The sequence below is a fragment of the Dendrobates tinctorius genome, unplaced genomic scaffold (assembly GCF_039654945.1).
Source record: "Dendrobates tinctorius isolate UK_male_01 unplaced genomic scaffold, ASM3965494v1 ptg000117l, whole genome shotgun sequence".
Lineage (NCBI taxonomy): Eukaryota > Metazoa > Chordata > Amphibia > Anura > Dendrobatidae > Dendrobates > Dendrobates tinctorius.
The window spans coordinates 8,685,954-8,713,737 of NW_027361785.1; the positions used below are offsets into that span (position 1 = coordinate 8,685,954).

Genomic DNA, 27,784 nt, shown 5'->3' on the forward strand with positions numbered 1-27,784 from the left:
GTATGGATAACAGCAAGATCAAGGCGATTCAGGAGTGGCCAATCCCCAAGAACGTCAAGGAGGTCCAACGTTTCATCGGGTTTGCTAACTTCTACAGACGTTTCATCAAGAACTTCTCTGACATCGTCTCGCCCATCACCCGGTTGACACAGAAGAAGACAGCATTTATTTGGTCCCTTCAAGCCCAAGAAGCATTCTCTCGGCTCAAGACCAAGTTCACGTCAGCACCAGTACTGATCCACCCTGACCCGGAACTCGCCTTCATTATTGAAGTGGATGCCTCAAACTGTGCCACCGGGGCTATACTGTCCCAAAGAACAGGTGAGAAGAATTTACTTCATCCTTGTGCTTTTCTTTCCAAGCGACTGTCTCCTGCCGAAAAGAACTATGATGTAGGAAATAAAGAATTACTGGCTATCTTCGCCGCCTTCAAGGAGTGGAGACATCTTCTGCAAGGAGCCTCACAGCCGATCGTGGTCCTCACGGATCACCGCAACCTTGAGTTCATCAGGTCAGCAAGATGCCTGACCCCACGGCAGGCCCGCTGGAGTCTTTTCCTTAATCAATTCAATTTTACAATCTCTTATAGACCAGGTTCTCGCAATGGAAAAGCAGATGCTCTATCCCGGATGTTCTCCACTGACGCTGTTCCAGATGCTCCACCTAAGACCATACTTTCTGATTGCAATTTTGTAGGAGTCATTCAGAATCAAGATTTGCTGCAGGTCATCAAAGAAGCTTACAACTCTGATCTTTTCCTGTCTCAGCCATCTGATGAGGTAAGCCTTCTTTTTAGGAATGGAGTTTGGACCCGGGAACGGCGCCTCTACATTTCTGAAGCCGTGAGGTTAAGAGTGTTGAGATTGGTTCATGATTCCAAGGTTGCAGGGCACAGAGGAATTCAGAAGACTCAAGAATTCTTATCTCGCTTCTTCTGGTGGCCAGGTTTTCGAAGGATGTCCAGAAGTACGTTTCATCTTGTGAGGTATGTGCCAAATTCAAGGTTCCACGTGCCTCCCCTACTGGTCTGTTACAGCCTTTGCCGGTGCCGTCTCGCCCGTGGGGATCCATTTCTATGGACTTTATTGTAGAACTGCCCCTTTCTGAGGGAAAGAGTACGATTTTGGTGGTGGTCGATCGCCTGACCAAGGCGGCCCATTTCATCCCTTGTTCCGGTTTACCCTCAGCGAAGGACACTGCTGACCTAATTATCCAGAACATCTTTCGCCTGCACGGGGTTCCGGATGAAGTTGTTTCTGACCGTGGAGTTCAATTTACTTCAAAGTTTTGGAGAAGCTTTTGTTCAGCATTAGGCATAGAAGTTAACTTATCTTCTGCTTTCCACCCACAGTCCAACGGGCAGACAGAACGTACCAACCAAACACTAGAGCAATACCTTCGCTGCTATGTTTGCCATTTGCAAGATGATTGGGTAAGGCTACTCCCCTTGGCCGAATTCTCTTATAACAACTCCCAGAGTGCCTCCACCAAACAGTCTCCATTCTACGCTAACCTGGGATATCACCCTAGCATTCTTCCCAGATTACCGGTAGATACATCTTTACCAGCAGTTGCCGACAGGATCTCTTCACTTCAACAGAACCTTGAACTTCTGAAAGAGACTTTGGGTTCCGCACAAGAGAGGTACAAGAATGCAGCTGACAGATTTCGCAAACCAACACCAACATTTAAAGTAGGAGATTTAGTCTGGTTATCTACGAAGAATTTAAAGATGAAGATCCCTTCCCCTAAGTTGGGACAGAAGTACATTGGTCCTTATAGGATCAGTGGTCTGGTAGGTGCTGTTGCATGTCGCTTAAAACTCCCAAGAACACTGAAGATACATCCTGTCTTTCATACTTCCCTACTAAAGACTGTAGTACCAAATCCTTTTCCAGGACGTTCATCTCCTCCTCCCGATCCCGTTCTTGTGGATGGTCAAGAGCAGTTCATCGTTGAGAGGATTCTGGATTCAAGAATCTACAGAAATCGACTGCAGTATTTGATTAAATGGCAAGGCTATTCCTCAGAGGAGAATTCCTGGGAACCCGTGGATAATATTAACGTCTCCCGACTGATTGAGCAGTTCCATCAAAGGTACCCTGGCAAGCCTGGTTTAGGGTCGTCCGGAGGCCGTTCTTGAGGTGGGAGTAATGTCAGTATCTAGTCCTGGAATCTGTTTCTCTTGCCCTTAGACTTGCCCTTAGTTAACATGGATCTTGATGTTTCCACGTCGGCCATCTTGCTTCCTGCCAAAGCTGTATATAAAGCCAGCACCTGCTCTGATTCATTGCTTGTGTATTATGTATTGGACTTTGTGCCTCTGCAGTCCCAAGCCTGGACTTACTATCCCTGTTGGTCCTCTCTTAACGGCGGAGTCCTCTGCCAACCTGCACGTCTGGATCCCTGCCTGCTGACCGAGTGATTGCTGAACACTTGACTTCAGGAACCTCTGCCTGACTACACCTGTGGTGAAGTAAGAACTCCAGCCAGCTAGTGTGTTCCTCCGCTCTGCAAGAGTCTGTGTCTTGTGCCCGCATTGCTCAATGACTTTGCATGCTGTGTCGCAGAGTATCAGCTCTGCTATTACCATTTATCATATTGACTGAACATTTATCTGGACTTATATGCTATATTGCATTCAGATCATTAATACAATATAGCTTGCGCAACCCACTGTGTCTGTAGTCTCTTTGACCTAGCCACTGGTGTCCAGTTGTATCCACTAGTATCGTGACACAGTGATGGAGAAGGCAATGATGGGAGTGATGGGGAGAAGGCAATGATGGGAATGATGGGGTGATGGAGCAGGCAATGATGGGAGTGATGGGGAGAAGGCAATCATGGGAGTGATGGGGAGAAGGCAGTGATGGGGTGATGGAGAAGGCAATGATGAAAGTGATGGGGAGAAGGCAATGATGGGGGTGATGGAGAGAAGGCAATGATGGGGGTGATGGAGAGGGCAATGATGGGGTGGTGGGGGAAAAAGAAATGATGATGGGGTGGTGGGGGAGAATGCACTGGTGGTGGTGGAAAGGGCAATAATGGGGGTGGTGGAGGAGGAGGAGGAAATGATGGAGGTGGTGGAATGGGCAATGATGGGAGTGGTGGGGGAGAAAACAAAGATAGTGATGGGGATAAGAAAATGATGGAGGTGGTGAAGAGGGCAATGATGGGGTGGGGGAGAGGACAATAATGGGATGCGAGGGGAGGAGGACAATGAGGGGTGTAGGGGATTGGGATGTTAAGAAGGGGGACTTATAATGGCCTTAGGAACAGGGGGAGGTGGAGGAAGACGTTATAGCTTATTATGTCTAACACAGTCCCTTAGAATATGGGAAGCAAGATGTGCCACAGTCCGCGCTGCTGAATCCACAAAATCACCTGGGATGCAAGATGTAGTAACAAAGTACTGCTTTATTCCTTCCTACGCGTTTCGGCGCCCTTCCTGGCACCTTCCTCAGGGAAGGTGCCAGGAAGGGCGCCGAAACGCGTAGGAAGGAATAAAGCAGTACTTTGTTACTACATCTTGCATCCCAGGTGATTTTGTGGATTCAGCAGCGCGGACTGTGGCACATCTTGCTTCCCATATTCTCTGGCAGTTTTTCCACTTTGGAGTGGTCGGTGGAGGTCCTGCAGCAGCTGATACTGTGTTATGTCTTCAAGCCAGTTGTGGGTCACACAACCGGAATAGGTGAGTGGAACTGCATTACACCACTCACATAGTAGTGTCACTAGTGTTAGGGCACTATTGCGCCTCTTGTTCCCCCACCCTTTTTGTATTAACACAGTCCCTTAGTATATAGTGTACTCACTATGTCTAACACAGTCCCTTAGTATATAGTGGACTCACTAATTCTGTATAACACCACCCTTAGTTACATAGTTTCCTCTTTTATTATGTATAACACGTCCCTTATTACGTACCATCCTCTCTAGTTCTATATGGTGCCGTCCCTTATTATATAGCTTCCTCTGCTGTTATGTATAGTGCTGTCTCTTACATAGTGTATTCTTGTTAATTTTGTTATTTACAGTGCCCTCTTTTATTACATAGTCCCGTCTCTTGTTAGATATAAAATGACTGCTGATGGCGCAGCCGGTGACCAAACTACCAGTCCATCAGCTCTTCCATTAGAAAGGAAGCTTTCCCATGCTCCATCAGCCATCACTGCATTATACAGCTAACAAGACAGGACGGTATGTAATAAAAAACAGGGCTCTATATAATTCCATATGTAAGGGACGGTACTGTACATAAGAGAGGGCACTGTGTAAGGGACAGCAATATACATAATAAAGGAGACTATGTAATATATATACATGTATGTGTGTGTGGCTATATATATATATATATATATATATATATATATATATATATATATATACTGTATATATGTATATACACATGTAGCTTTGACGCCATAAAAGGAGGGGGGCCCAGACACATTTCTTGCACAGGGGCCCCAAAGCTGTCAGTGTCCGCCCCTGGCCCGCTACTAAAGAGAAATGAATATTCACTGCTCCCCACACAAATAGTCCCACCCACCTCTATGCACTGAAGTCAGCGCCGAGAGGTGGGAGGGACTATGGGCATGGGGAGCAGTGAATATTCATTTCTCTTTAATAGTGGCACAGTGTTAGCAGCAGCGTCTGGATTCCTGCAACTGCCAGGCGATCAAGTGTATCTGATACTAAAGAGAATGAATATTCACTACTCTCTGCTCTCATAGTGGGGGCCATGCATACCAGGGTAAGGAGGAGAGGGCCATGCCTACCAGGATAGGGATGAGGGGACCATGCATACCAGGATGTGGATGAGGGGACCATGATTTCCAGGATGTGGATGAGGGGACACTGCATGCCAGGACGGGGATGAGGGGGCCATGCATACCAGGATGGGGATGAGGGGGCCATGCATACCAGGATGGGGATGAGGGCACCATGCATACCAGGAATGGGGACATATATATACCAGGATGGGGGATATTAGTACTACAGAATTGACCACATTTTTTTCCTATTTTCCTCCTCTAAAACCCAGGTGCATCATATGGTCCAGTGTGTCTTATAGTCCGAAAAATATGGTCATCGGAGAACTACATGATGTAGAGGCAGAGACCTTGAATCCAGCGATGTATCACTCAGTTTACTGGGCGTATCAGTTGTGATACAAGATACAATCACTTTTTTCTCTATTGCAAATGCACCATGCTGAGGTCTGTGTGTGTGTATGTTTGTGTATGTGTGTATGTCTTTGTGTATGTTTGTATGTGTGTGTATGTCTGTGTGCGTGTGTATGTGTGTATGTATGTGTGTCTGTGTGTATGTCTGTGTGTGTATGTGTTTGTATCTGTATGTATGTCTGTGCGGGTATGTATGTGTGTATGTCTGTGTGTATGTATGTGTGTATGTGTGTGTGTGTCTGTATGTATGTCTGTGTGGGTATGCCTGTGTCTGTATGTATGTATGTCTGTGTGTGTATGTGTGTGTCTGTGTGTGTATGTATGTCTGTGTGTGTGTATGTGTGTATGTCTATGTGTGTATGTATGTGTGTATGTCTGTGTGTGTGTCTGTGTGTATGTGTGTGTGTACGTATATCTGTGTGTATGTATATGTGTATGTCTGTCTGTGTGTATGTCTGTCTGTCTGTATGTATGTATGTGTGTCTGTGTGTATGTATGTGTGTATGTGTGTGTGTGTGTAGGTTGAGCCTGGCCCTGGAGGAGATGCGGACATGAGGAGAAGACTGTGATGAGGAGAGAAGGCCATGATGCCCGGGGTGATGGGAGAAGGCCATGAGGGGTAATGGGAGAAGGCCATGAGGGGTGATGGAAAGAAGGCATTGATGGGATCATGGGAGTGATGGGGAGAAGGCAATGATGGGAGTGATTGAGAGAAGGGAGTGATGGGGAGAAGGCAATGATGGGAGTGATGGAGAGAAGGGAGTGATAGGGAGAAGGCAATGATGGGAGTGATGGGGTGATGGAGCAGGCAATGATGGGGAGAAGGCAGTGATGGGGTGATGGAGCAGGCAATGATGGGGGTGATGGAGCAGGCAATGATGGAAGTGATGGAGAGAAGGCAATGACAGGAATGATGGGGTGATGGAGCAGGCAATGATGGGAGTAGGCAATGATGGGAGTGATGGGGAGAAGGCAGTGATGGGGTGATGGAGAAGGCAATGATGGGAGTGATGGGGAGAAGGCAATGATGGGAGTGATGGGGTGATGTAGCAGGCAATGATGGGAGTGATGGGGAGAAGGCAATGATGGGAGTGATGGGGAGAAGGCAGTGATGGGGTGATGGAGAAGGCAATGATGAAAGTGATGGGGAGAAGGCAATGATGGGGGTGATGGAGAGAAGGCAATGATGGGGGTGATGGAGAGGGCAATGATGGGGTGGTGGGGGAAAAAGAAATGATGATGGGGTGGTGGGGGAGAATGCACTGGTGGTGGTGGAAAGGGAAATAATGGGGGTGGTGGAGGAGGAGGAGGAAATGATGGAGGTGGTGGAATGGGCAATGATGGGAGTGGTGGGGGAGAAAACAAAGATAGTGGTGGGGGATAAGAAAATGATGGAGGTGGTGAAGAGGGCAATGATGGGGTGGGGGAGAGGACAATAATGGGATGTGAGGGGAGGAGGAAAATGAGGGGTGTAGGGGATTGGGATGTTAGGAAGGGGGACTTATAATGGCCTTAGGAACAGGGGGAGGTGGAGGAAGACGTTATAGCTTATTATGTCTAACACAGTCCCTTAGTATAATTCTGTATAACACCACCCTTAGTTACATAGTTTCCTCTTTTATTATGTATAACACGTCCCTTATTACGTACCATCCTCTCTAGTTCTATATGGTGCCGTCCCTTATTATATAGCTTCCTCTGCTGTTATGTATAGTGCTGTCTCTTACATAGTGTATTCTTGTTAGTTTTGTTATTTACAGTGCCCTCTTTTATTACATAGTCCCGTCTCTTGTTAGATATAAAATGACTGCTGATGGCGCAGCCAGTGACCAAACTACCAGTCCATCAGCTCTTCCATTAGAAAGGAAGCTTTCCCATGCTCCATCAGCCATCATTGCATTATACAGCTAACAAGACAGGACGGTATGTAATAAAAAACAGGGCTCTATATAATTCAATATGTAAGGGACGGTACTGTACATAAGAGAGGGCACTGTGTAAGGGACAGCAATATACATAATAAAGGAGACTATGTAATATATATACATGTATGTGTGTGTGGCTATATATATATATATATATATACATACACTGTATATATGTATATACACATGTAGCTTTGACGCCATAAAAGGAGGGGGGCCCAGACACATTTCTTGCACAGGGGCCCCAAGCTGTCAGTGTCCGCCCCCGGCCCACTGCTAAAGAGAAATGAATATTCACTGCTCCCCACACCCATAGTCCCACCCACCTCTATGCACTGAAGTCGGCGCCAAGAGGTGGGAGGGACTATGGGCATGGGGAGCAGTGAATATTCATTTCTCTTTAATAGTGGCACAGTGTTAGCAGCGTCTGGATTCCTGCAGATGCCAGGCGATCAAGTGTACCTGATACTAAAGAGAATGAATATTCACTACTCTCTGCTCTCATAGTGGGGGGCCATGCATACCAGGGTAAGGATGAGAGGGCCATGCCTACCAGGATAGGGATGAGGGGACCATGCATACCAGGATAAGGATGAGGGGACCATGCATACCAGGATGGGGATGGGGGCCATGCATACCAGGATAAGGATGAGGGGACCATGCATACCAGGATGGGGATGAGGGGACACTGCATGCCAGGACAGGGATGAGGGGGCCATGCATACCAGGATGGGTATGATGGGGCCATGCATACCAGGAATGGGGACATATATATACCAGGATGGGGGATATTAGTACTACAGAACTGACCACATTTTTTGTCCTATTTTCCTCCTCTAAAACCTAGGTGCATCATATGGTCCAGTGCGTCTTATAGTCCGAAAAATATGGTCATCGGAGAACTACATGATGTAGAGGCGATGTATCACTAAGTTTACTGGGCGTTTCAGTTGTGATACAAGATACAATCACTTTTTTCTCTATTGCAAATGCACCATGCTGAGGTCTGTAAAATCCTGCACCAACCACTGACTGACTGCTTGCTATATAATGTACATTGGCATAGAGCTGCTAATCAGTGGTAGGGACGATGTTACAGACAGCAGTTGACTGGGAGAAACCTAATCCTCCAGTAATAATATATTGCTATAAAACACTGATTTTAATGAAACAACAACACACAGCCTGCAAAGTGACACATCACTGGGATCAGGCTCTTAGCCCGTAGATCATGCTGTTCTAAGACTATATAGTAAATGGTCTGAATACGTGAGAAGACCTTATGTTTCATTACCAGTAATATATAAATATCTTATTGATTCTTCTTGGCTGTGCTCTGTGTTGTTCGTTCATTTCATTTGTTTACTGTTTATTCTTATGTTTCTTTCATTAATGTTGCTTTTATTTTCATGATTCTATTGCAGTTCACATTAGTATGTGATATTGCAGTGATGTGTGCACATTCAAGGATGGGTCCCTGAACACCTCCATCATATAAGGGGAGATCACAAGCTCTAATTCCATAAGGTGGAATTAATCATGAATGTATTTAATGTTTGCTCACATGCAATAGAGCAGCTTTGATAAAAGACGCAGGAATCGCGTCCGAAACGCGTCACCTTTGTTCATCAAACCTTCATCTTTTCTTTCCTTTTGTGGATATGTAATTTTTTAGAATTTTTGAATAAATTCATGCTTTTATTGGAGCTGGAAAATATTGCTTTCTATTACATTACATCATACGTCTCGTAGTGCGGCTGTGTTCACACTGTGCGGTAATGAGGCAGTGACCCAGGAAAGTTCAATGGAAATGTCTTTACTGTCCAAAAACTCACAAATCAAAAGGCAAACGGTATCCTCCGGGTCACAGCAGGGGTGTCAAAACAGTCCGTCTCTGAAACTGGTTGCCGGGGGCGACTGCACCACCGTGTCACACTTAAGGGCGCCAGGCGTTTTTGCTTCCTTTGGCTCTGTGTTACCTCACACAAGCTGCATGTTGCAGAGCCACCTGCTCTGCAGCTTGCACACAAAACACCCACACCCCCAACCCTTTGCTGCAGGTTTTTAAATGGGATCTGTGGACATGGGCCACTTGTAAGACCCGGATGGAGGGAGTGAACAGCCCCACTACCATCCTGCAGTTCACTCCAAATATAAAAGCCCATGCCGGGTTTTCTTAAATCTGCTTTGGTCAAATAGCTTGACCAGGACCAAACTTACTTTTATTCTGCACTGCAACCACAACTGATTCTGTGACTGCAATGCAATCCAGCGGCCTCAATATGTGTCTATGCGCATCCTGGGGGATACATACCTTCCATCGCATATAATACCCGTCACTGCCTCACAACCTGTATACCTTTATATGCTATTATTACAGTTGTAAAGGTATATGAGAAAGCTGTGTACCTTAAAGGGATAATGCTTACCATCTGCTATGCTTCCAGCTTTTGTGTCTTTTTTCTTTAGTTTCTTTTTTGAGATTTTCTGAAAGGGTGCAAATTCAACAACCGCCGGATACTCCTGACCTGGGGAAACATATTATAGATGTTAATAGCAAGGCAGGGAACAATGTAGCCTACAGTTAAGCCTGCAAGGGGTGGAGATGATAACGGGCTCATCTATCAACCCCAGAATTTACCTGAATGTGACATGTTAAAGGGTTTTTCCCATATTGGCATTTCATGGCGGAGATGGAAATAACTTTGTCCTTGTTGTGTCCATGTGGAGGTACGGAAACAGCCAAGAGAAAACTGCACTGTTTCCATAACTCCCATAGAAATACATGGTAAAACAGCATTCAGTAGCTCAGCTGCTCCCAGATGGTTCCTTAGTTCCACTTCCAGCTGTCAGAGTAAGGACGGAGTTTTTCCAGCCTTTAACAATTCTCCATGCAAAGAATTAGATGTCCCTTACAGGATAGCTCAAAACTCTTCCCATCAGAAGCAATAAGTAATATTCCCTTATTTTGGAGTTTTCTTTTATTCACTTCAACATGTAAAAAGTAAAACATATATTAGGAATTTGTATTAGAAATAGTTATTTTTTTTTCCTATACCAGTCCCAGTGAAAATATGGTGAAATCATGAAGTGCACATAAAATCTGCCTTTCACACATTCATATTTTGCATTGGATTGGCTGTAGTCCACAAAGAAAATATATGAATGGGCGAATGTCCCCTAATAGAACACCACTAAAGAAGAAGTGAACATATGGATCACTAGTGATGGACTGTCGGTAAGACCACGAAAGACTGAGACAACAGGGGAATAATGTGCATGTTCCGAACAGAAATATATTTGATGTGCTTACAGTGAAGAGTATACCGATTCTTCTGCCAATAATCTCTAATGATATAGTACATAGCAGTATAAACAAGGATCTATAACCGTAAAGGAGAAATAGAACATTTCTAACCTTTGCTGTCAATGAATATAAATCCATCAAATCTGTCTCTGAAGAGAACAATGTCTTCGGGGTTTCTAAAATTGATGTAGGCTCGTGAGAAGAGATGTGGGTATAGGCTACAAGAAAAACAAGAGCATAGTACATGACCAGTAGAAGTGCAGGAAAGCGTGAAACGATCGTCGTCCTGCACTGCTTTGGAAATCTCTTATTTCATTCAAAACAGAACATAGAACACAGATCAGAAGGTGAAAGTTAAACATTTCTCCAGTTCATTTAAAATAAATAAATAAATCATTTGGAATTTCATTTCAGCAAAACACCTAAAAAAGTGGGGTCATGCTTATACAAAACACTGAAAAAATAAGTGGCGCTAATGAAAAACAGCTGGAGGGTATCATTTTTACTAAGTCACATTACTGTATGAAAAGAGCGAGGTAGAAAGGCAGAGTCTCTCAGAAGCAAAGACAGTCTGTCACCAATCTGTAAACAATTGCGGCTTTAAATTGTGGAAGAATTTTACATAGTGTCCCAAAAGGAAATTCAGAGAACACTGAAGGCCTCATCACCAAGACCCCAACCAGCACAATGATCTTTTTGCTATTTTTCTCAGCCCCATAGACGTTGAATAGAACATCCGGGCACATGCTTAGCCACCACTCCATTTCATCCTTTCCTCAATGCATTGGTGCAGTGAGAAGAGACAAAAGTTCAATGCTCCTGTTCCAGTAGGGCCCCCAGCAATCACACATTTATCATCTATTTTGTAGATAGGTGTTCTTGTGTGAGAAACCTCTTTAATTATAATCTGTCCCATAGAGGAACAGCATAATGTAGGGCCAGAGACCTGATTTCAGAGCTCATTATTGAGAGGACAGATGTAGTGCAGAGCTCTCTACTGAGAGGGCTAGAAGATAAAATTGTGATATTTTCAAAACTTGAGCAAAGAGCCCAGTACGTGATCCATCACAAATCACTGGAATCAGGGTCTCTGCCCCTATTATATGCTTCCCTCGGACTGAGAAGCATAAACCCAGGGTTGTATTTGCCACTAGGCACTGGAGGGCTGATGTCTAATGCAGAAGGTTGCGGAGGCAACGCTTGCTTCACAGGGCACACCTGTGAAGTGAAAACCATTTTCTGTGACTACCTCTTGAAGCTCATCAAGAGAATACCAAGAGTGTGCAAAGCAGTAATCAAAGCAAAAGGTGGCTTCTTTGAAGAACCTAGAATATAAGACATATTTTCAGTTGTTTCACACTTTTTTGTTAATTATATAATTCCACATGTGTTAACTCATAGTTTTGATGCCTTCAGAGTGAATCTACAATTTTCATAGTCATGAAAATAAAGAGAACGCTTTGAATGAGAAGGTGTGTCCAAACTTTTGGTCTGTACTGTATATGATAGCCAAACAAGTGTTTGACTAAAGCCCCCATACAATTTAAATAGCTTTCTAACCGATCTGTCAGCCGCAGCCATCTCACCTGAGTCTCTTATACGCAGGAGAGCTTGCTCTGCGGAGCGTTCCTTTGCTCTCTGAGAGCCACTGTCAGACGTACAGTGGGTACAAAGTATCAGCAGTAGGGTGAGGTTTAGGTAAAACATGTTTATAACAAACCACTGCAGCTTACCAATGTAGTTTCTATCTATGAAGAAAATACAGGTGAACCCCCATATTTTTCAAGCATTTTAACAGTTATTGAAATTAAATGCATCTGTAATTTGGAGTAAAACATGTGAGATTTACTTTTGCAGTTTCTGCCTACACAACACACAGTAGTAATGCCATTCAGCAAATGAGAACACCCCATATAAAATAAGAAACAAAAGATCACAATGTAAATGATGCATCTAAATGACAAATGCAGCCACACAATTGTACCTGGGATCAGCAGTGCAGAACTCGAAATAATCGTATGCTGGCAAGGGATGCAGTTGTTCCTCCAGCTGCTCTTTACTAATGCTTGGTGGAAGACGACGTATAACCACCTGCAAGAGACGTGGAACAGTAAACTGGAAATGTGTAAGAAAACTAATGTGGGCAAAGGTCAGAAATGTAGATAACAGCTGGTAATTGGAAAACTCTTCCCAACAAGCCGAAAAAAACTTTGGAGCAATGTACCGCAGAAATATATTGTGTTAAAAATATATCTATTTTTCTTTTTTCTCACTAAAATCCTACAAAATCCCATATAGCTGAAAATCTCTTATGTGGTATTAGTTTAGTTAGCTTGATTTGCAAACTTTCTTCCCTGCATGTTGCAAGTGTCTAATTTGTGTCATTTAAATTGTAAAAATTGTTGAGATGCTACATTTTCTACTTTTTAGATTTGTGAGTTAAAGGAACCCAATGGTTTATTTTTAACCTAAGGCCGGTTTCACATTTGCGTTTAGGGCTGCAGCGTCGGCCTGCGCACGGCTGCCGCTAAGCCCCGCCCCCTGCAGCGCCTCCGCCGGTAGCTCCGCCTCCGGGCGCATGATGCTGCATGCGTCCCCTATCTTTATCACTGAGGACGCAGGCCGTGCGCAGTATGCGTTTTGGCGGCGCCTGCGTGCTTTTGACAGTGAGCCGACCTGCGCCAAACGCAACCTGTTGCAATTTGGTTGTGCTCGGCGCACCATCAAAAGGACGGACGCAGGCGCCGCCAAACGCATACTGCGCACAGCCTGCGTCCTCAGTGATAAAGATAGGAGACGCATGCAGCGTCATGCGCCCGGAGGCGGAGCTACCGGCGGAGGCGTGGCAGGGAGCGGGGCTTAGAGGCGGCCGTGTGCAGTCCGACGCTGCGGCCCTAAACGCAAATGTGAAACTGGCCTAATTCTGCTGCATAGACATTGGTTTAAAATGTCCTACCCGCACTCACCAGCAGAGGGAGCCTGCAACATTACTGCACACTATGTGACTATTGAGCTGGCTATAACGGTCCGCACCTGTGTTCTCTCTAGTACAGTGGTCCCCAACCTTTCTTACCTTGAGATCCACATTCAGTGCTGACCCAGAGCTCCCATTACCGATATTATGACAGCCAAACCTTAGCTTCGGCACAGAAATCACACAGAGCCAGTATACTTACATCCTGGGGCTCCCACCTTACGTTTGTCATTCTCCCATCAAGCACTCCCACCACACTATCACTTCCTCTGAATGGTATATCCTCATCCAGATTTGCCTGACTGTGCAGGGCGACTCGTAAAAGCCATCATCATTTGGAAACCTTGAGCTAATCTGACTTGATGAACGAGCATTTTAGGTAACCTGTTTGGACTGACTGGTAAGAATAAGGCCTCTTTCACACTTCAGTTTTTTGTGTCAGTTAAAATCCGCCAAAAAGGCGGACAAGCGGATCCGTTCTTAACTGATGTGAACGGATGACACAGGATCCGTTTTTTGACGGATCCGCAAAATGAGGAAATTTAAAGGAACCGCTGGCCGCGAAGGGGAGAGAGAGAAAGAGAGAGAGTTTTCTTTTGTCCGGCATCCAGACAGGCACTCACGTTTTCAGGCTGTCTAGCAGCCGCAAATCATGTAGTTGCGGGGACTCAAATTAAATCCGAGTAATGAGCATACTCGCTCATCACTACTTGCTTCTCATCGGCCAGTCCAAACAGGTTACCCAAAATACTCGTTCATCAGGTAAAATTATTTTTAAAGTTGTCCAGTCTCACAAGTTTGCCAAATCATAAAAATTTGTGATACATATGCTACCACTAATCCCCTGTATTCTCAATGTATGTGGGTGGTCTTATCCAGCTTCTTTCAATAGAAGAAAATAGAGAGAAATCAGCTGAGATTAGTCAGTACGTGACAAGTATGCGAATCTGACACATGCCGCCATGTGACTACAGGTCAAGCATGATAACGTTCGTATTACATGCTATTACGATTTGACCATCTGCAGTCACATAGTGCGCTTGCAGACGTTTCTTCTGAGACTGGATAACTTCCTTTAAGATTACTTAAAAATCACTGCTCCCTGCAGCACATCGTCCTGTGTAACCATTTGATGTGCTGCCGATAATACGATATTCTATGCACACAGAACAATCAGTTTAAAAACAGACCAATAAAAATGAGCTTGTATGTAGCTGATTGGCGGTCACTTAAAAGCCATGGTCACTAGCATGAATGGTCCCTTAGTTGCAGTGTAATGCTTACTTGCCTTCTCAAGTCAGACACATACATCTTCATAGTATCTACAAGCACACTCCCCCACAATTAAGCCTACGCTTCATTTGCTTGGGGGACAACCATCACTGTGTCTAACATGATAAACAATAAAGCAAACAAGTAGAGATGGAATATTGCTCCTCCATTACAGAGTAGAGCGTTCCTTCCCTGCAGAAGTTCCTATCACACAGTGCAGGGATATGACTGTGTGATAGGACGGTCATGATCCCTCTGCTCAGAATGTCTGAGACTTTGTGATGGACAGCTCCAGCATCCTATCCTGTGCTGGGGCGTGCTGAGCTGTTGATGCTTTGATTGACAGCTTGGTTGACCTATCTGACTGGAAGGTGCAGAGACTTCAACAGGTGCTCCATATTCTGGATAACTGCTCTGTTAGTAGGTGAGCTGTCTGGCCCAGAACATTGCCAGTAAAAAGCTTGTTCTAAGCTGGCGCTCTTTGGTGTGTTCACCTGTACCCTGTGCTGTAAGTACTGATTCTTCTGCTGCTGACCTTTGGACCATGTTCAGACTACCCATTTGTCATTGCCCCATTGCATCTGATATTCTGTTGCTGACCCTTGGACTGTGTTCAGCCTACCCATTTGTTATTGCCCCTTTGCATCTGATATTCTGCTGCTGACCTTTGGACTGTGTTCAGACTATCCGTTTGTTATTGCCCCTCTGCTTATCCGCTGTTTATCTGGCATTCTGACCCTGGCATGTGACCTGACTTGTGACTTCGTATTTTCCCTTGGATTACTACGTGATCTTTTGGCATTGACCCCGGAACGCCTGACTGCGCTTATTCACGGCCTAGCTGTGGTTTGTGACTAGCGTCACAAGGAGCCTCTCAGTAACTAGTGATTAAAATATATCACATATCAGCTGTATGTGTCGGATATGTGAGCGGTGTGTGTCTTGTATGTGTCTGATATGTTAGTGGTGTGTCCTGTATGTGTCTGATAAGTGAGCGGTGTTTGTCCACTATGTAAGCGAGAGGGTGTTGTATGTCTCTGATGTGAGCGGTGTAGGTGCTGCATGTGTCTGATGTGTAAGTGGTGTGGATGCTCTGTGTTTCATATGTGAGTGGTGTGTGTGCTGTATGTCTGATATTTGAGTGGTGTGGGTGCTCCTTTTTTGTCTGATATGTGAACGACGTGTGAGCAGGTTGGCGGATGCAGTAACGGACAACAGGCAGAGCAAGAGTTAACGTTGCTTTTACTTAAACAGGGGGATACTCCACACAGGGAGTAGCAAGGAGAGGCAGGGGTATGGCAAGTGTTATGAACACAGTATGTGTGTAGGGTGAAATAACAAACGTAAAAAGTAAATCAACTGTTCATGAAGGGTTAACTTATCAGTCCGAGGGCTTCCTGACTGTAGAATCTTAAGTTACAATGGTGGCACCTACGCAACTGGCGCGTGATGATTCTGGTGTCCTCCTGAAGAAGTTGATGATCCGGTTCCCGGCGGTGGCGATGAGTACTCGCTGTCTTGTGCAGGGTCCTGGATAAGTCGTGTGAATTGCAGCGCAGTCTCTAATACTGCCAGAGCGTAACGCAGCACAACAGTAGTATGGGGGAGGAAGGGCACTGTTCTAGATCAATCACCCGGTCTTTCTTAGGCGGCATGTGCGCGGTAACAGGCCCGGAGCGTTTGGCACCTTCGGTTGTGGGAGCCAACGGGCACACAGCAGGTCCCTGTACCTGGCCGAATCTAAAGCACGGGCCTGCGCTGCCACGGTGCTCAGAGGACAGAGCACCAGACTACCCCTGGTACATGCTGCATCTTCCCGCCAAATCTCCTCTCCCTTTCCTGCACCCAGGCCTTTTTATCTTAGTCATCCCCCCGGCTGTCAAGTGCGACGGTCGGTCCGGGTTACAAAGCTTTCCCCAGGACAAGAATGGTGACAGCCCCAACAGATCTGGAACCGGAGCAAGAGGGGTAACTCCGGTCCAGTCCATCTCCTTACACTCCCCCTCTCCTTTTGCTCGCCATTCCATGGGCGAGAGTTCTTGTAGTACGCGTTGACATTCTCCTATTCCTTGAACGATTTGTTGCCAAATAAATTGGTCTTGATAGTATCTGTTGGGAGGTTTCCCAGCTGTTGCCTGTTCGTAGTGCCGTAATCAGAAGGAGTAGTCGAGTCTGGCTGAACAGGCGAGCGCGGGGACGCACCCGTTTCCAACAGAGAAGCTACTTCAGGGACTTCAAGCACCTGCCCCTCTCTTGGGTCTACAGGAACGTCCTCTTCGTCATAATCAGCAACGACTGGAGGAGGTGTTTTCACTTTGCATCTCTTCTATTTGGTCAGGATCTCTTGATAAACAGGGTCGTAGCATATTCTGGTGAACTATTTGAGTAGAAGCTTTCTCTTCCCCTTCAGGTTGGATTTCATAGACTGGCCCTTAGGAGTTGATTCTCCGCTTCACCCGATACGGGGTCTGCTTCCACCGGTACTCCAGCTTGTCCGGAGGACGCTTATCTCGGACCAACACACAATCCCTGGCTTGGAGAGCTGTCACTTGCAGAGGAGTTGTCTCTGGTTGCTCTAGTTCTTGAAACCTGGTCTGCACCAGGCGATGGAGTGTATGCAGATGATGACTATGTTCTCGGACCCAAGTGGACACCCCCGTCCGAGGGTAGTCCTCCTCTGGATCCAACTCCAGCTCGGCAATCTCTCCTCCTAGACAGCCGAACAGCAGGGTGTATGGAGTGTAACCAGTGATGCGATGTATTCGGTTGTTGTACACCCACAATAACTCGGCTACAAATTCAGGCCACCGGGCTTTCCGGTCTTCCAGCGTCCTTAACATCTGGATTAGAGTTCGGTTGACCCATTCACAGGCTCCATTTCCCTGAGGATGGTAAGGCGTCACCAAGATTTTTCGATCTGGTACAGGCAATACAATTCTTCCGTCACTTGCCCAAGAAAACAGGCGCCTTGATAGGAGTGGATTCTCTTCAGGCAGCCGTACACCTGAACTAAATTCTTCAGATGGCATGTGCTGGGGATTCAGCAGATTGATCACATCTCGGAGTCACAACAGCAAATTTCGTGAAGTGGTCCGTCATCACCAGACAATGTTCATATCCTTGATGAGCCGGGCCAATCATCAGATAATCTATCATCAGTACTTCTAGAGGAGCAGAGGTCACGATGGTCTGTGTGGGAGCTCTCTGCTCCGAAGGTTTTGCTAACTCGCAGCTTCTACATAGTCGACAGGCCTCTTCCACTGTGGCCTTCAGTCGAGGATGATAAACCAGCTTTTGCAGCCACTGAAAAGTCCTCTCCTGACCGAAGTGAGCTCCTCTTTCGTGTGCTTCTATGGCCACCTTAGGAAGCAGCGCCTCGGAGATCAACACCTGCCAGGTGACACTCAGCTCCCGTTGTAGTTGGATCTTCCGGTACAACAGCCCATTCTTCAGTCAGAGCCTTTCCCACAGTCGAAGGGTCTGCAGAGCCCCTGTAGACAGGGCGTCTCTCTCTCTCTGGGAAGTTGTTTTAGCACTACCCACCGTCTCATTTGAGCAAGTTCCCCATCTTCCTGCTGTAACCGGACCCACTCATCACGAGACAGTCCCAGTATGCATTCTCGGGACCTGCCTGTACTTGCTCCTGCGTAGCTGCCAACATCCTGGAATAATCCCGGAACTCAGGGACCTCTTCAGTCTCTAGTTCTTCATCTTGGTTGGGCTCAGGTTTATCGTGTCACCCTGGATAAGGGGTCTGCATGAGTATTCTCAGCACCCCTCTTGTAGGCGATTTTGCCGATACTTTGCCATCAGAGCCATCCAACGCTGCTCCAGAGCTCCTAGCTTCGCGTTTTCCAGGTGTGCTAAAGGGTTATTGTCGGTGCATACCAGGAATTCAGAGCCAGACAAGTATTCCGCAAACTTCTGTCATGGCCCACACTAATGCCAACAGCTTCAGTTTGAATGAACTGTAATTGTGTGGATTCCTTTCAGAATCATGGAGAGATCAACTCGCGTATGCAATTACTTGCTCTTTTCCTTCTTGAATCTGGGACAACACAGCTCCGAGTCCATGCAGGCTTCCATCAGTGTGGAGAATAAATGGTTGAGAGGCTAACACTGGCGCTTCAGTCAAAGCCACCTTCAGAGCTCAAAATGCTTTCTCCTGGCGATCTCCCCACGGAATAGTCCTGGTTTTTGCACCACACGGCACCCCTTTCAACAGTTCTAGCGAGTTCAAAATGCAAATAAAGTTCTTTACGAATCGCCGAAAGTACCCGGTAAGCCCCAAGAAGGCCTGTTCATCTTTTACAGTTTTCCAGGTAGGCCAATCCTGTACCGCAGCAATTTTCTCACGGGACTCTCACCCCCTCAGCAGAGACGACATGTCCCCAGTACTCAATCTGGATGCTAAACAGATGACACTTCTGAGGCTTCGCTTTCAAACCATGTCTCTGAAGACGGCTCAACACCTGTTCCAGTCTCTGGTTGTTCCTCGAATGAGGTGGCATACATGATGATATCATCTAGATAGATGAGAGTGGCCTCAAAGTTCAACTCTCCATTAGTTGCTGGAAAGTACCAGGAGCGATGGCCAGGCCAAACGGCATTCGGTTGAATTCGTACAGACCCATAGGTAGTATAAAGGCAGTCTTTGCTCGGTCATCGGTATGTGCCAATAGCCATTGGCTAAATCCAATGACGAGATGTATTTTGTACTTCCGAGGGCAGACAATGATTCCTCAATCCTTGGTAGCGGATATGAATCTCGCACAGTGCAGGCATTCAGTTTACGATAGTCCACACAAACGTAAACTTCCATCTTTCTTTTGTACCTTCACGATGGGAGCATCCCACGGGCTCTGACTCTCTCGAATAACACCACTCTGTAGCAGCATCCCTTTTACCTCTTGATACATTTGCGGTGGAATTTGGCGGTATCGTTCACTTATAGGTGCGGCAGTCGGAATCGCGTGGGTGATTGCTGTAGTGCAGCAGAAATCGTCCTCATGACGTGCAAACACATCCTGATATCGTCCTAATAGAGCTTCTACCTGCTGGACCTGTTGCAGTATAAGTTCTGTCAATTCGGCCTGCATTTTTTCCAGTATACGGCGCCCCTCCCGCAAGTGCTGAGGTTCTGGTACCGAAGACGTGTCTACAGCCAAGGTCCAAGGATCTCCGTTTCACCGTCAATGGTATGGCCTGTGGTGGTATCAGTTCTTCCGGCATACCCAGAATTTGTGCTACTTCACTCCTGGGTGGGAGCTTGATATTGCCTTCTCCCAAATTAACACATCTCACTGAGACCGTCGTACACAGTAGCTAACGTCCGCAACAAGGAGCCCTGGAGGTAATTGCTCAATAATAGAGCCAGCTATCTGTATCTCAACTCCTTACAGAGGAGTACAAGCCCGAATGGATAGAGTAGCACAATTTGGCCCAGTGGCAGAACAAGATTGTTCCAGCCTCAGCCAATCACTTTTCCCAACATCATCCCGTCACTAGAGGTTTCTTGGGCTTGGGCCGCACGGATTAGCTGCTGGAACACTCTCCTTTGGGGAGTGTGAGGCCTCCACTGTTTCAGGAACACATCTGGGGACTTGTTGATGAGACTTCCAAATTCCTTCAACACGTTCATCCCTAGAATGACAGCACCACTTTCTTTCGACACAGGTCTTTACCACAGACGGTAATTTGCAGCCAGACCACCCCTGTGACCGGGATGGGTAAGTGATTAGCAGCCATCAACTTTATCAATGGTCCCCATTTAGGCCGCATCGCTTCAGGGAAGTGTCCACAGAAGTATGTTTCAGGCATCGTGGTCACCTGCGAGCCAGTGTCTACCAGACAACGAACAGCTCAACCATCCGTTTCGGTCCAGATAAGGACACATGGAAACTAGACTTGTAGGACTTCTGATACTCCTTCTTGACCAGGCTCCGGGCGGCGTCCCTCAGCCTCAGAGCCTCCTCGCTTAACGGACGATGTTGGAGGGACCTACTTCGTCGTGCACGCCAACGAGCCAAATGTCCAATTTCATGGCAGTTGCAGCATGTGGTGAGTTCTTCTCGGCGGAATTTTCTTGTTTCGCGATGAGGTTCAGGACCAGTTCTACCCCCCCAGGCGGGTTTGATGATGCTGCTGGTTTCTTCTTTGAATCAGCCAACTTTTCTCGTATATCCTGAATTTCCTTCCGTAACTCTTCCACCTATCTTGGTTTGGTGGCCATTGTCAGATGGCTCGGGTGTGCGCACTTTGCTCCCCATCTCTGAAAAGGTCATGCGTGGGTTTACCAGCATGCACTGCTGCAACGCCTGTTTCAGCAGCACGTCTCGTAAGCCTGTCACAAAATGATATCGCAGTACTACTACATGTCAGTAGACCCTACGCCTACACTGTCTTTTTTAGTAATGGCAGTATGGATCTCTGGTAGCGCGTTCATGTACTGGGTCACAGTCTCCCCCTCCCTTTGAACCCGGCGAAATAAACTCATACGTAACTCCCCTATGTCTGTGGGTCTCGATGTGTTTCTTCCAATATCTGTAACACTTTATTAAAAGTATCTTGTTCCCGGGGGGTCGTAGCATGACAGAATCCCTCGCCTCTCCATCTAAAGCCATCATGGCAACCTCCGCTTCTAATGCAGGGGTCATGGGGTGCATCTGTATCATCCCCCTGATCCGCTCAGTCCAGTTCCATAGCATGGTATTGTTCCCAGTAAACTTTGGGAGGTTGTTCAACATCACCCCCAGGGATATGCTGGACCTAGGGCCCACTCCAACTGCTGGGTGTGCCGCCTCCGTGCTGTTGGACTGTATCCTGCCGATTTACACCAAGTGTGAGCAGGCTGGTGGATGCAGTAACGGACAACAGGCAGAGCAATGGTTAACATTAATTTTTACTTAAACAGGGGGATACTCAAAGCAGGGAGTGGCAAGGAGAGGCAGGGGTATGGGAAGTGTTATGAACACAGTATGTGTGCAGGGTGAAATAACAAACATAAGTTAACCCTTCATGAACAGTTGCTTTATTTATCAGTCCGACGGCTTCCTGACTGCAGAGTCTTAGGTTCTAACGGTGGCGCCTACGCAACTGGTGCGTGATGATTTCGGTGTCGTCCTGAAGAAGTTGATGATCCGGGTCCCAGCGGTGGCGAAGAGTCCTCGCTGTCTTGTGCGGGGTCCTGGGTCCAGGATAAGTTGTGCGAATAGCAGCGCAGTCTCTAATACTGCCGAGCATGACGCAACTCAACAGTAGTATGCTGATGAGGAAGGGCACAGTTCTAAATCAGTCACTTAGTCTTTCTTAGGTGGCACGTGCACGGTAACAACTGGCAAGAGCGTTTGGCACCTTCGGTTGCGGAAGCCAAAGGGCACACGGCAGGTCTCTGGTCACAGTCAATGTACCTGGCCGAAGGGATTATTTAGAGCGGGCCTGCGCTGTCACAGTGTTAAGAGAACCGAGCACCAGACTTCCCCTGCTGCGTGCTGCATCTTCCTGCCAAGTCTCCTCTACCTTTCCCGCACCCAGGCCCTTTTATCTTAGTCACGCCCCCTGCTGTCAAGTGCAAAGATCGCTTCGGGTTGCAAAGCTTTCCTCCGGACAACAATGGTGACAGCCCTGACAGTTCCGGAACCGGCGCAAGAGAGGTACATCCGGTCCAGTCCATCTTCTTACAGATGCGGGTGCGGTATGTGTCTGATATTTGAGTGGTGTGGCTGCTCTCTGTATCTGTTATGAGAGCATTGTGTGTGCTGTATGTGTCTGATGCGTGAGCAGTGTCTGCTGTATGTGAGTGGTGTGTGCTGCATGTATCCGATATGTAAGTGAGTGGGTGCTGTGTTTGTCTAATATGTGAACGGTGTGTGTCCTGTAAGTGTCTGATATGTGAACGGCGTGGGTGCTGTATGGGTCTATGTGAGCGGCATGGGTGCTCTATGGGTCTGATACATGAGAGGTGTGGGTGCTGTATGGGTCTGATATGTGAGCAGCATGGGTGCTCTATGGGTCTGATACATGAGAGGTGTGGGTGCTCTATGAGTCTGATATGCAAGCGGCATGGGTGCTCTATGGGTCTGATATATGAGAGGTGTGGGTGCTCTATGGGTCTGATATGTGAGCGGCGTGGATGCTCTATGGGTCTGATATGTGAGCGGCGTGGATGCTCTGTGTCTGATGTGGGTGCTCTATGGGTGCTCTATGGGTCTGATATGTGAGCGGAATGGGTGCTCTATTGGTCTGATATGTGTGCTGTGTGGGTGCTCTTTGTCTGATATGTGAGCGGTGTGGGTGCTCTTTGGGTCTGATATATGAGAGGTGTGGGTGCTCTATGGGTCTGATATGTGAGCAGTGTGGGTGCTCTATGAGTCTGATATGAGAGGTGTGGGTTCTCTGTGTCTGATATGTGAGTGGAATGGGTGCTCTATTGGTCTGATATGTGTGCTCTGTGTCTGATATGTGAGAGGCGTGGGTGCTCTATGGGTCTGATATGTGAGCTGCGTGGTTGCTCTATGGGTCTGATATGAGAGGTGTGGGTGCTCAGTCTATGGGTCTGATATGTGAGCTGCGTGTGTGCTCTATGGGTCTGATATGTGAGCGGCATGGGTGCTCTATGGGATGGGTCTGATGTGAGAGATGTGGGTGCTCTATGGGTCTGATGTGAGAGGTGTGGGTGCTCTATGGGTCTGATATGTGAGAGGTGTGGGTGCTCTATGGGTCTGATATGTGAGAGATGCGGGTGCTCTATGGGTCTGATGTGAGAGGTGTGGGTGCTCTATGGGTCTGATATGTGAGAGGTGTGGGTGCTCTATGGGTCTGATATGTGAGAGGTGTGGGTGCTCTATGGGTCTGATATGTGAGAGGTGTGGGTGCTCTATGGGTCTGATATGTGAGAGGTGTGGGTGCTCTATGGGTCTGATATGTGAGAGGTGTGGGTGCTCTATGGGTCTGATACGTGAGAGGTGTGGGTGCTCTATGGGTCTGATGTGTGGGTGCTCTATGGGTTTAATATGTGAGGGGCGTGGGTGCTCTATGGGTCTGATATGTGAGCAGTGTGGGTGCTCTATGAGTCTGATATGAGAGGTGTGGGTTCTCTGTGTCTGATATGTGAGTGGAATGGGTGCTCTATTGGTCTGATATGTGTGCTCTGTGTCTGATATGTGAGAGGCGTGGGTGCTCTATGGGTCTGATATGTGAGCTGCGTGGTTGCTCTATGGGTCTGATATGAGAGGTGTGGGTGCTCAGTCTATGGGTCTGATATGTGAGCTGCGTGTGTGCTCTATGGGTCTGATATGTGAGCGGCATGGGTGCTCTATGGGATGGGTCTGATGTGAGAGATGTGGGTGCTCTATGGGTCTGATGTGAGAGGTGTGGGTGCTCTATGGGTCTGATATGTGAGAGGTGTGGGTGCTCTATGGGTCTGATATGTGAGAGGTGTGGGTGCTCTATGGGTCTGATATGTGAGAGGTGCGGGTGCTCTATGGGTCTGATATGTGAGAGGTGTGGGTGCTCTATGGGTCTGATATGTGAGAGATGTGGGTGCTCTATGGGTCTGATGTGAGAGGTGTGGGTGCTCTATGGGTCTGATGTGAGAGGTGTGGGTGCTCTATGGGTCTGATATGTGAGAGGTGTGGGTGCTCTATGGGTCTGATATGTGAGAGGTGTGGGTGCTCTATGGGTCTGATATGTGAGAGGTGTGGGTGCTCTATGGGTCTGATACGTGAGAGGTGTGGGTGCTCTATGGGTCTGATATGTGAGAGGTGTGGGTGCTCTATGGGTCTGATATGTGAGAGGTGTGGGTGCTCTATGGGTCTGATATGTGAGAGGTGTGGGTGCTCTATGGGTCTGATACGTGAGAGGTGTGGGTGCTCTATGGGTCTGATATGTGAGAGGTGTGGGTGCTCTATGGGTCTGATATGTGAGAGGTGTGGGTGCTCTATGGGTCTGATATGTGAGAGGTGTGGGTGCTCTATGGGTCTGATATGTGAGAGGTGTGGGTGCTCTATGGGTCTGATATGTGAGAGGTGTGGGTGCTCTATGGGTCTGATATGTGAGAGGTGTGGGTGCTCTATGGGTCTGATATGTGAGAGGTGTGGGTGCTCTATGGGTCTGATATGTGAGAGGTGTGGGTGCTCTATGGGTCTGATACGTGAGAGGTGTGGGTGCTCTATGGGTCTGATGTGTGGGTGCTCTATGGGTTTAATATGTGAGGGGCGTGGGTGCTCTATGGGTCTGATATGTGAGCAGCGTGGGTGCTCTATGGGTCTGATATGTGAGCGGCATGGGTGCTCTATGGGATGGGTCTGATGTGAGAGGTGTGGGTGCCCTATGGGTCTGATATGTGAGAGGCATGGGTGCCCTTTGGGTCTGATATGTGAGAGGCGTGGGTGCTCTATGGGCCTAATATGTGAGGGGCGTGGGTGCTCTATGGGTCTGATATGTGAGTGTTGTATGTATCTGATATGTGAGAGATGCAAGTACCACTTACATAGAATAGGACCTGAACAGCAGCACCTAGGGAATAATGAGCAATTCTACACATGAATATATGAGGATCTCATTATACCTCGACTTGAGTACCAATGCCATATCAGGAGCACACAACGCAGCTTAGGTTTTATTGCATCCCCCTTGAGGTAGATAAAAATGACAATGTGTCCCTCAGACTCCAAAGGTTGTGCACCTTTGGTGTACATGGTTATTCTTCTTACATTCTACTGTAAAGAACAGACTTTATGCATACTTTTATATCAATTATACATCAGTAGTATTTTTGCCTTTACAACTTCTCCAATATCATTATGCTCATCTGATTACATCTTTTCATCAATTTTAAATGTTTAAGTAATTTTTTAAAAAGTCTGTGCTTTCATTTGTGTATTTATAAATATATACGTTATACATCTATATGAAATGTCTGTGTTTTATTCATTTGACTATGGATTTACAGGTATTTCATAGATTTGCGTTCTTGAATTCCGTTATAGGACTACATGGCATGCACACAACTTGTTTAGTTGATGTAATGAATTATAGCCTTTATTTGTATGTTTTTCATAGCTGTTAGCCAATGCACCATGATGGCAGTGACACGCCACATATAATGAGCACGTGGGCCACATGTGGCTCCTGAACCATCAGCAACCGTGCTTTTTATGCAAGAGTCTACAAAACATTTTTCTTTTTTTTTTTTTTTTACATGGAAGCTTTAGGATGTAATGTTATTGTAAGACTATGAAATTATTGTTTCATTTGTAATAAAAAGGCAAACTTACCCAACATATCCCTAACATTTGATGTCTTTTTCATTCCACAATCTTGAATTTACTGTCTTTGTCCTTTCTCTTTTTAGAATATACACAGTGGTTGTTTCATGAACGTACAACTAACCACACGAACACTGAGCAGTGTGCGAGAGCAGCTTCTTCTCTAGTGCCCTCCGGAGCAGAATAGTAACAGAATTGGGGGTATGTTTAGGGGAGTTTGCTAGTGGTCTTCCTCGACCCTGACTGAACTGATCTATTTTAACAGAATTCTGGCAATGATGACAGATCCTGAGTTCATACACTGTAGATATTACAAATCCTAACACATGGGAAGCCAAGCGGCAGTGCGTGTGATCATGCACACAGTGCAGTCCCGGCGTTCTGATTTGGAGCCCCTCCTGTGTGGTTTTAATTTAGCGCATGCTCTATTCAATGAATTTTAATAGGAAGAGTAGATAAAGCAAAATCTAACCACATGCACAGTATAAATGTCGTACTGCTTCTTTTTCACTACTTCCTTTTAAGAATAAATCATAACTCGCCAATACACCCCTGCACTAGTACTGAAAACTCTGCTGTACTGAGGATCTCTTGCCTGGGACACTCACTGACTTCTTATATCTGATCAGTTCAGTGTAGGAAATGGAGCTCAGTTATTACATTACAGGTGCTGTCCATGGTGCTGCCACACACCCCACCTGTCACACTACGTGGTGCCAGACTACTAGAGGACAAGGTCCAACACGCATTACACACCGGAGGAAATCGGAGGGTTAGGGTTGTTAGTAGTGATGAGTGGACGTGATGGGAAAGGTGTTATCTAAGCATGCTCAGGTGCTAACCGAGTGACTTCGGCGTGCTCAACTAATGTTTATCTGCCAATGTCTGTATAATTGTTACATGCCAGTGTTTTTATGCTGTTTTAATAATACTTGTGTTACATGCCAGTGATATATGCCCATGTTACATGCCTGTAGTATGTTCTAGTGTTATATACCAGTGTTCCGTACCTGTGTTATATGCCCATGTTACATGCCAGAGATATGTTCCAATTTTATGCACTTATGTTAAGTTCCAGTGTTACATGCCCGTGTTATGTTGTAGTGTTACTTGCCCATTATATGCCATTGTTTCATCATTCCAGGAGCACCGCCACCACTCCATCATAGGAGCACCGACACCACTTCGCCTCATCGGAGCACCGCCACCACTCCTCATCATCGGAGTACCACCACCACTTCACCTCATAGGAGCACCGCCACCACTCCTCATCATAGGAGCACCGCCACAACTTCTCCTACTAGGAGCACCGCCACCACTTCTCCAACAAGAAGCACCGACACCACATATTCTCCTTCACGGAGCACCGCCACCACCAAGCAGCAGAGGGGTGACCCACATTCCCTCTTTTTCTTATCATGGACACGGTCCACCAGCTCCAGGCGGGCAAGCAATATAAGGCGGTCACATGGTGGTAGTCGGTCCAGGCAGGTGACTCCTGCCCCAAAAAACAAGACTTTGTCAGTCCCCCCTCTCCTTCTAATGTTTCTCAACCTGCCTCTGTTTCCATCCCTGATCTCCCTTCCCCCACTACTTTAGTCGCCCCTTCACCTAGAACCCCTTCCTCAACTTCCAGCCGTTCCTCATCTCTCCACACCCCCAAAGTATCCCACTCTTCCCCAAACGTCCTTCAAAATAAAGTTGTTTTTTTTTGGGAAAAAATAAATGTGCAATTCTGCTTTGACAAAATACTGTTTCATTAATGCGTCTTTCGCCACCTACACACACTGTGCCGTACACACACTGAGCCATACACTTAGCGTTTTTGTCACCACATAGCTCCATTGCTGCCA

General features: G+C 46.7%; 1 protein-coding gene and 1 long non-coding RNA gene across 4 annotated transcripts in view; one reads left to right on the forward strand and one right to left on the reverse strand.

Annotated features, from left to right (window-relative positions):
- Positions 1-27,784, reverse strand: part of UPF3A (UPF3A regulator of nonsense mediated mRNA decay) — a 99,269-nt gene that overhangs the window by 65,659 nt on the left and 5,826 nt on the right. For all 3 annotated transcript variants that reach the window (XM_073590515.1, XM_073590513.1, XM_073590514.1), the window contains exons 2-4: positions 12,403-12,509; positions 10,530-10,636; positions 9,541-9,639 (exon numbers count right to left, since the gene is read on the reverse strand). In XM_073590515.1, coding sequence (XP_073446616.1) covers positions 9,541-9,639; positions 10,530-10,636; positions 12,403-12,509 — 313 coding nt within the window. The remainder of the gene's footprint in view (positions 1-9,540; positions 9,640-10,529; positions 10,637-12,402; positions 12,510-27,784) is intronic.
- Positions 15,059-27,680, forward strand: LOC141101424 (uncharacterized). Its single transcript, XR_012234972.1, has 3 exons — positions 15,059-15,172; positions 26,018-26,132; positions 27,076-27,680. It is a non-coding gene; the product is annotated as an uncharacterized lncRNA (long non-coding RNA).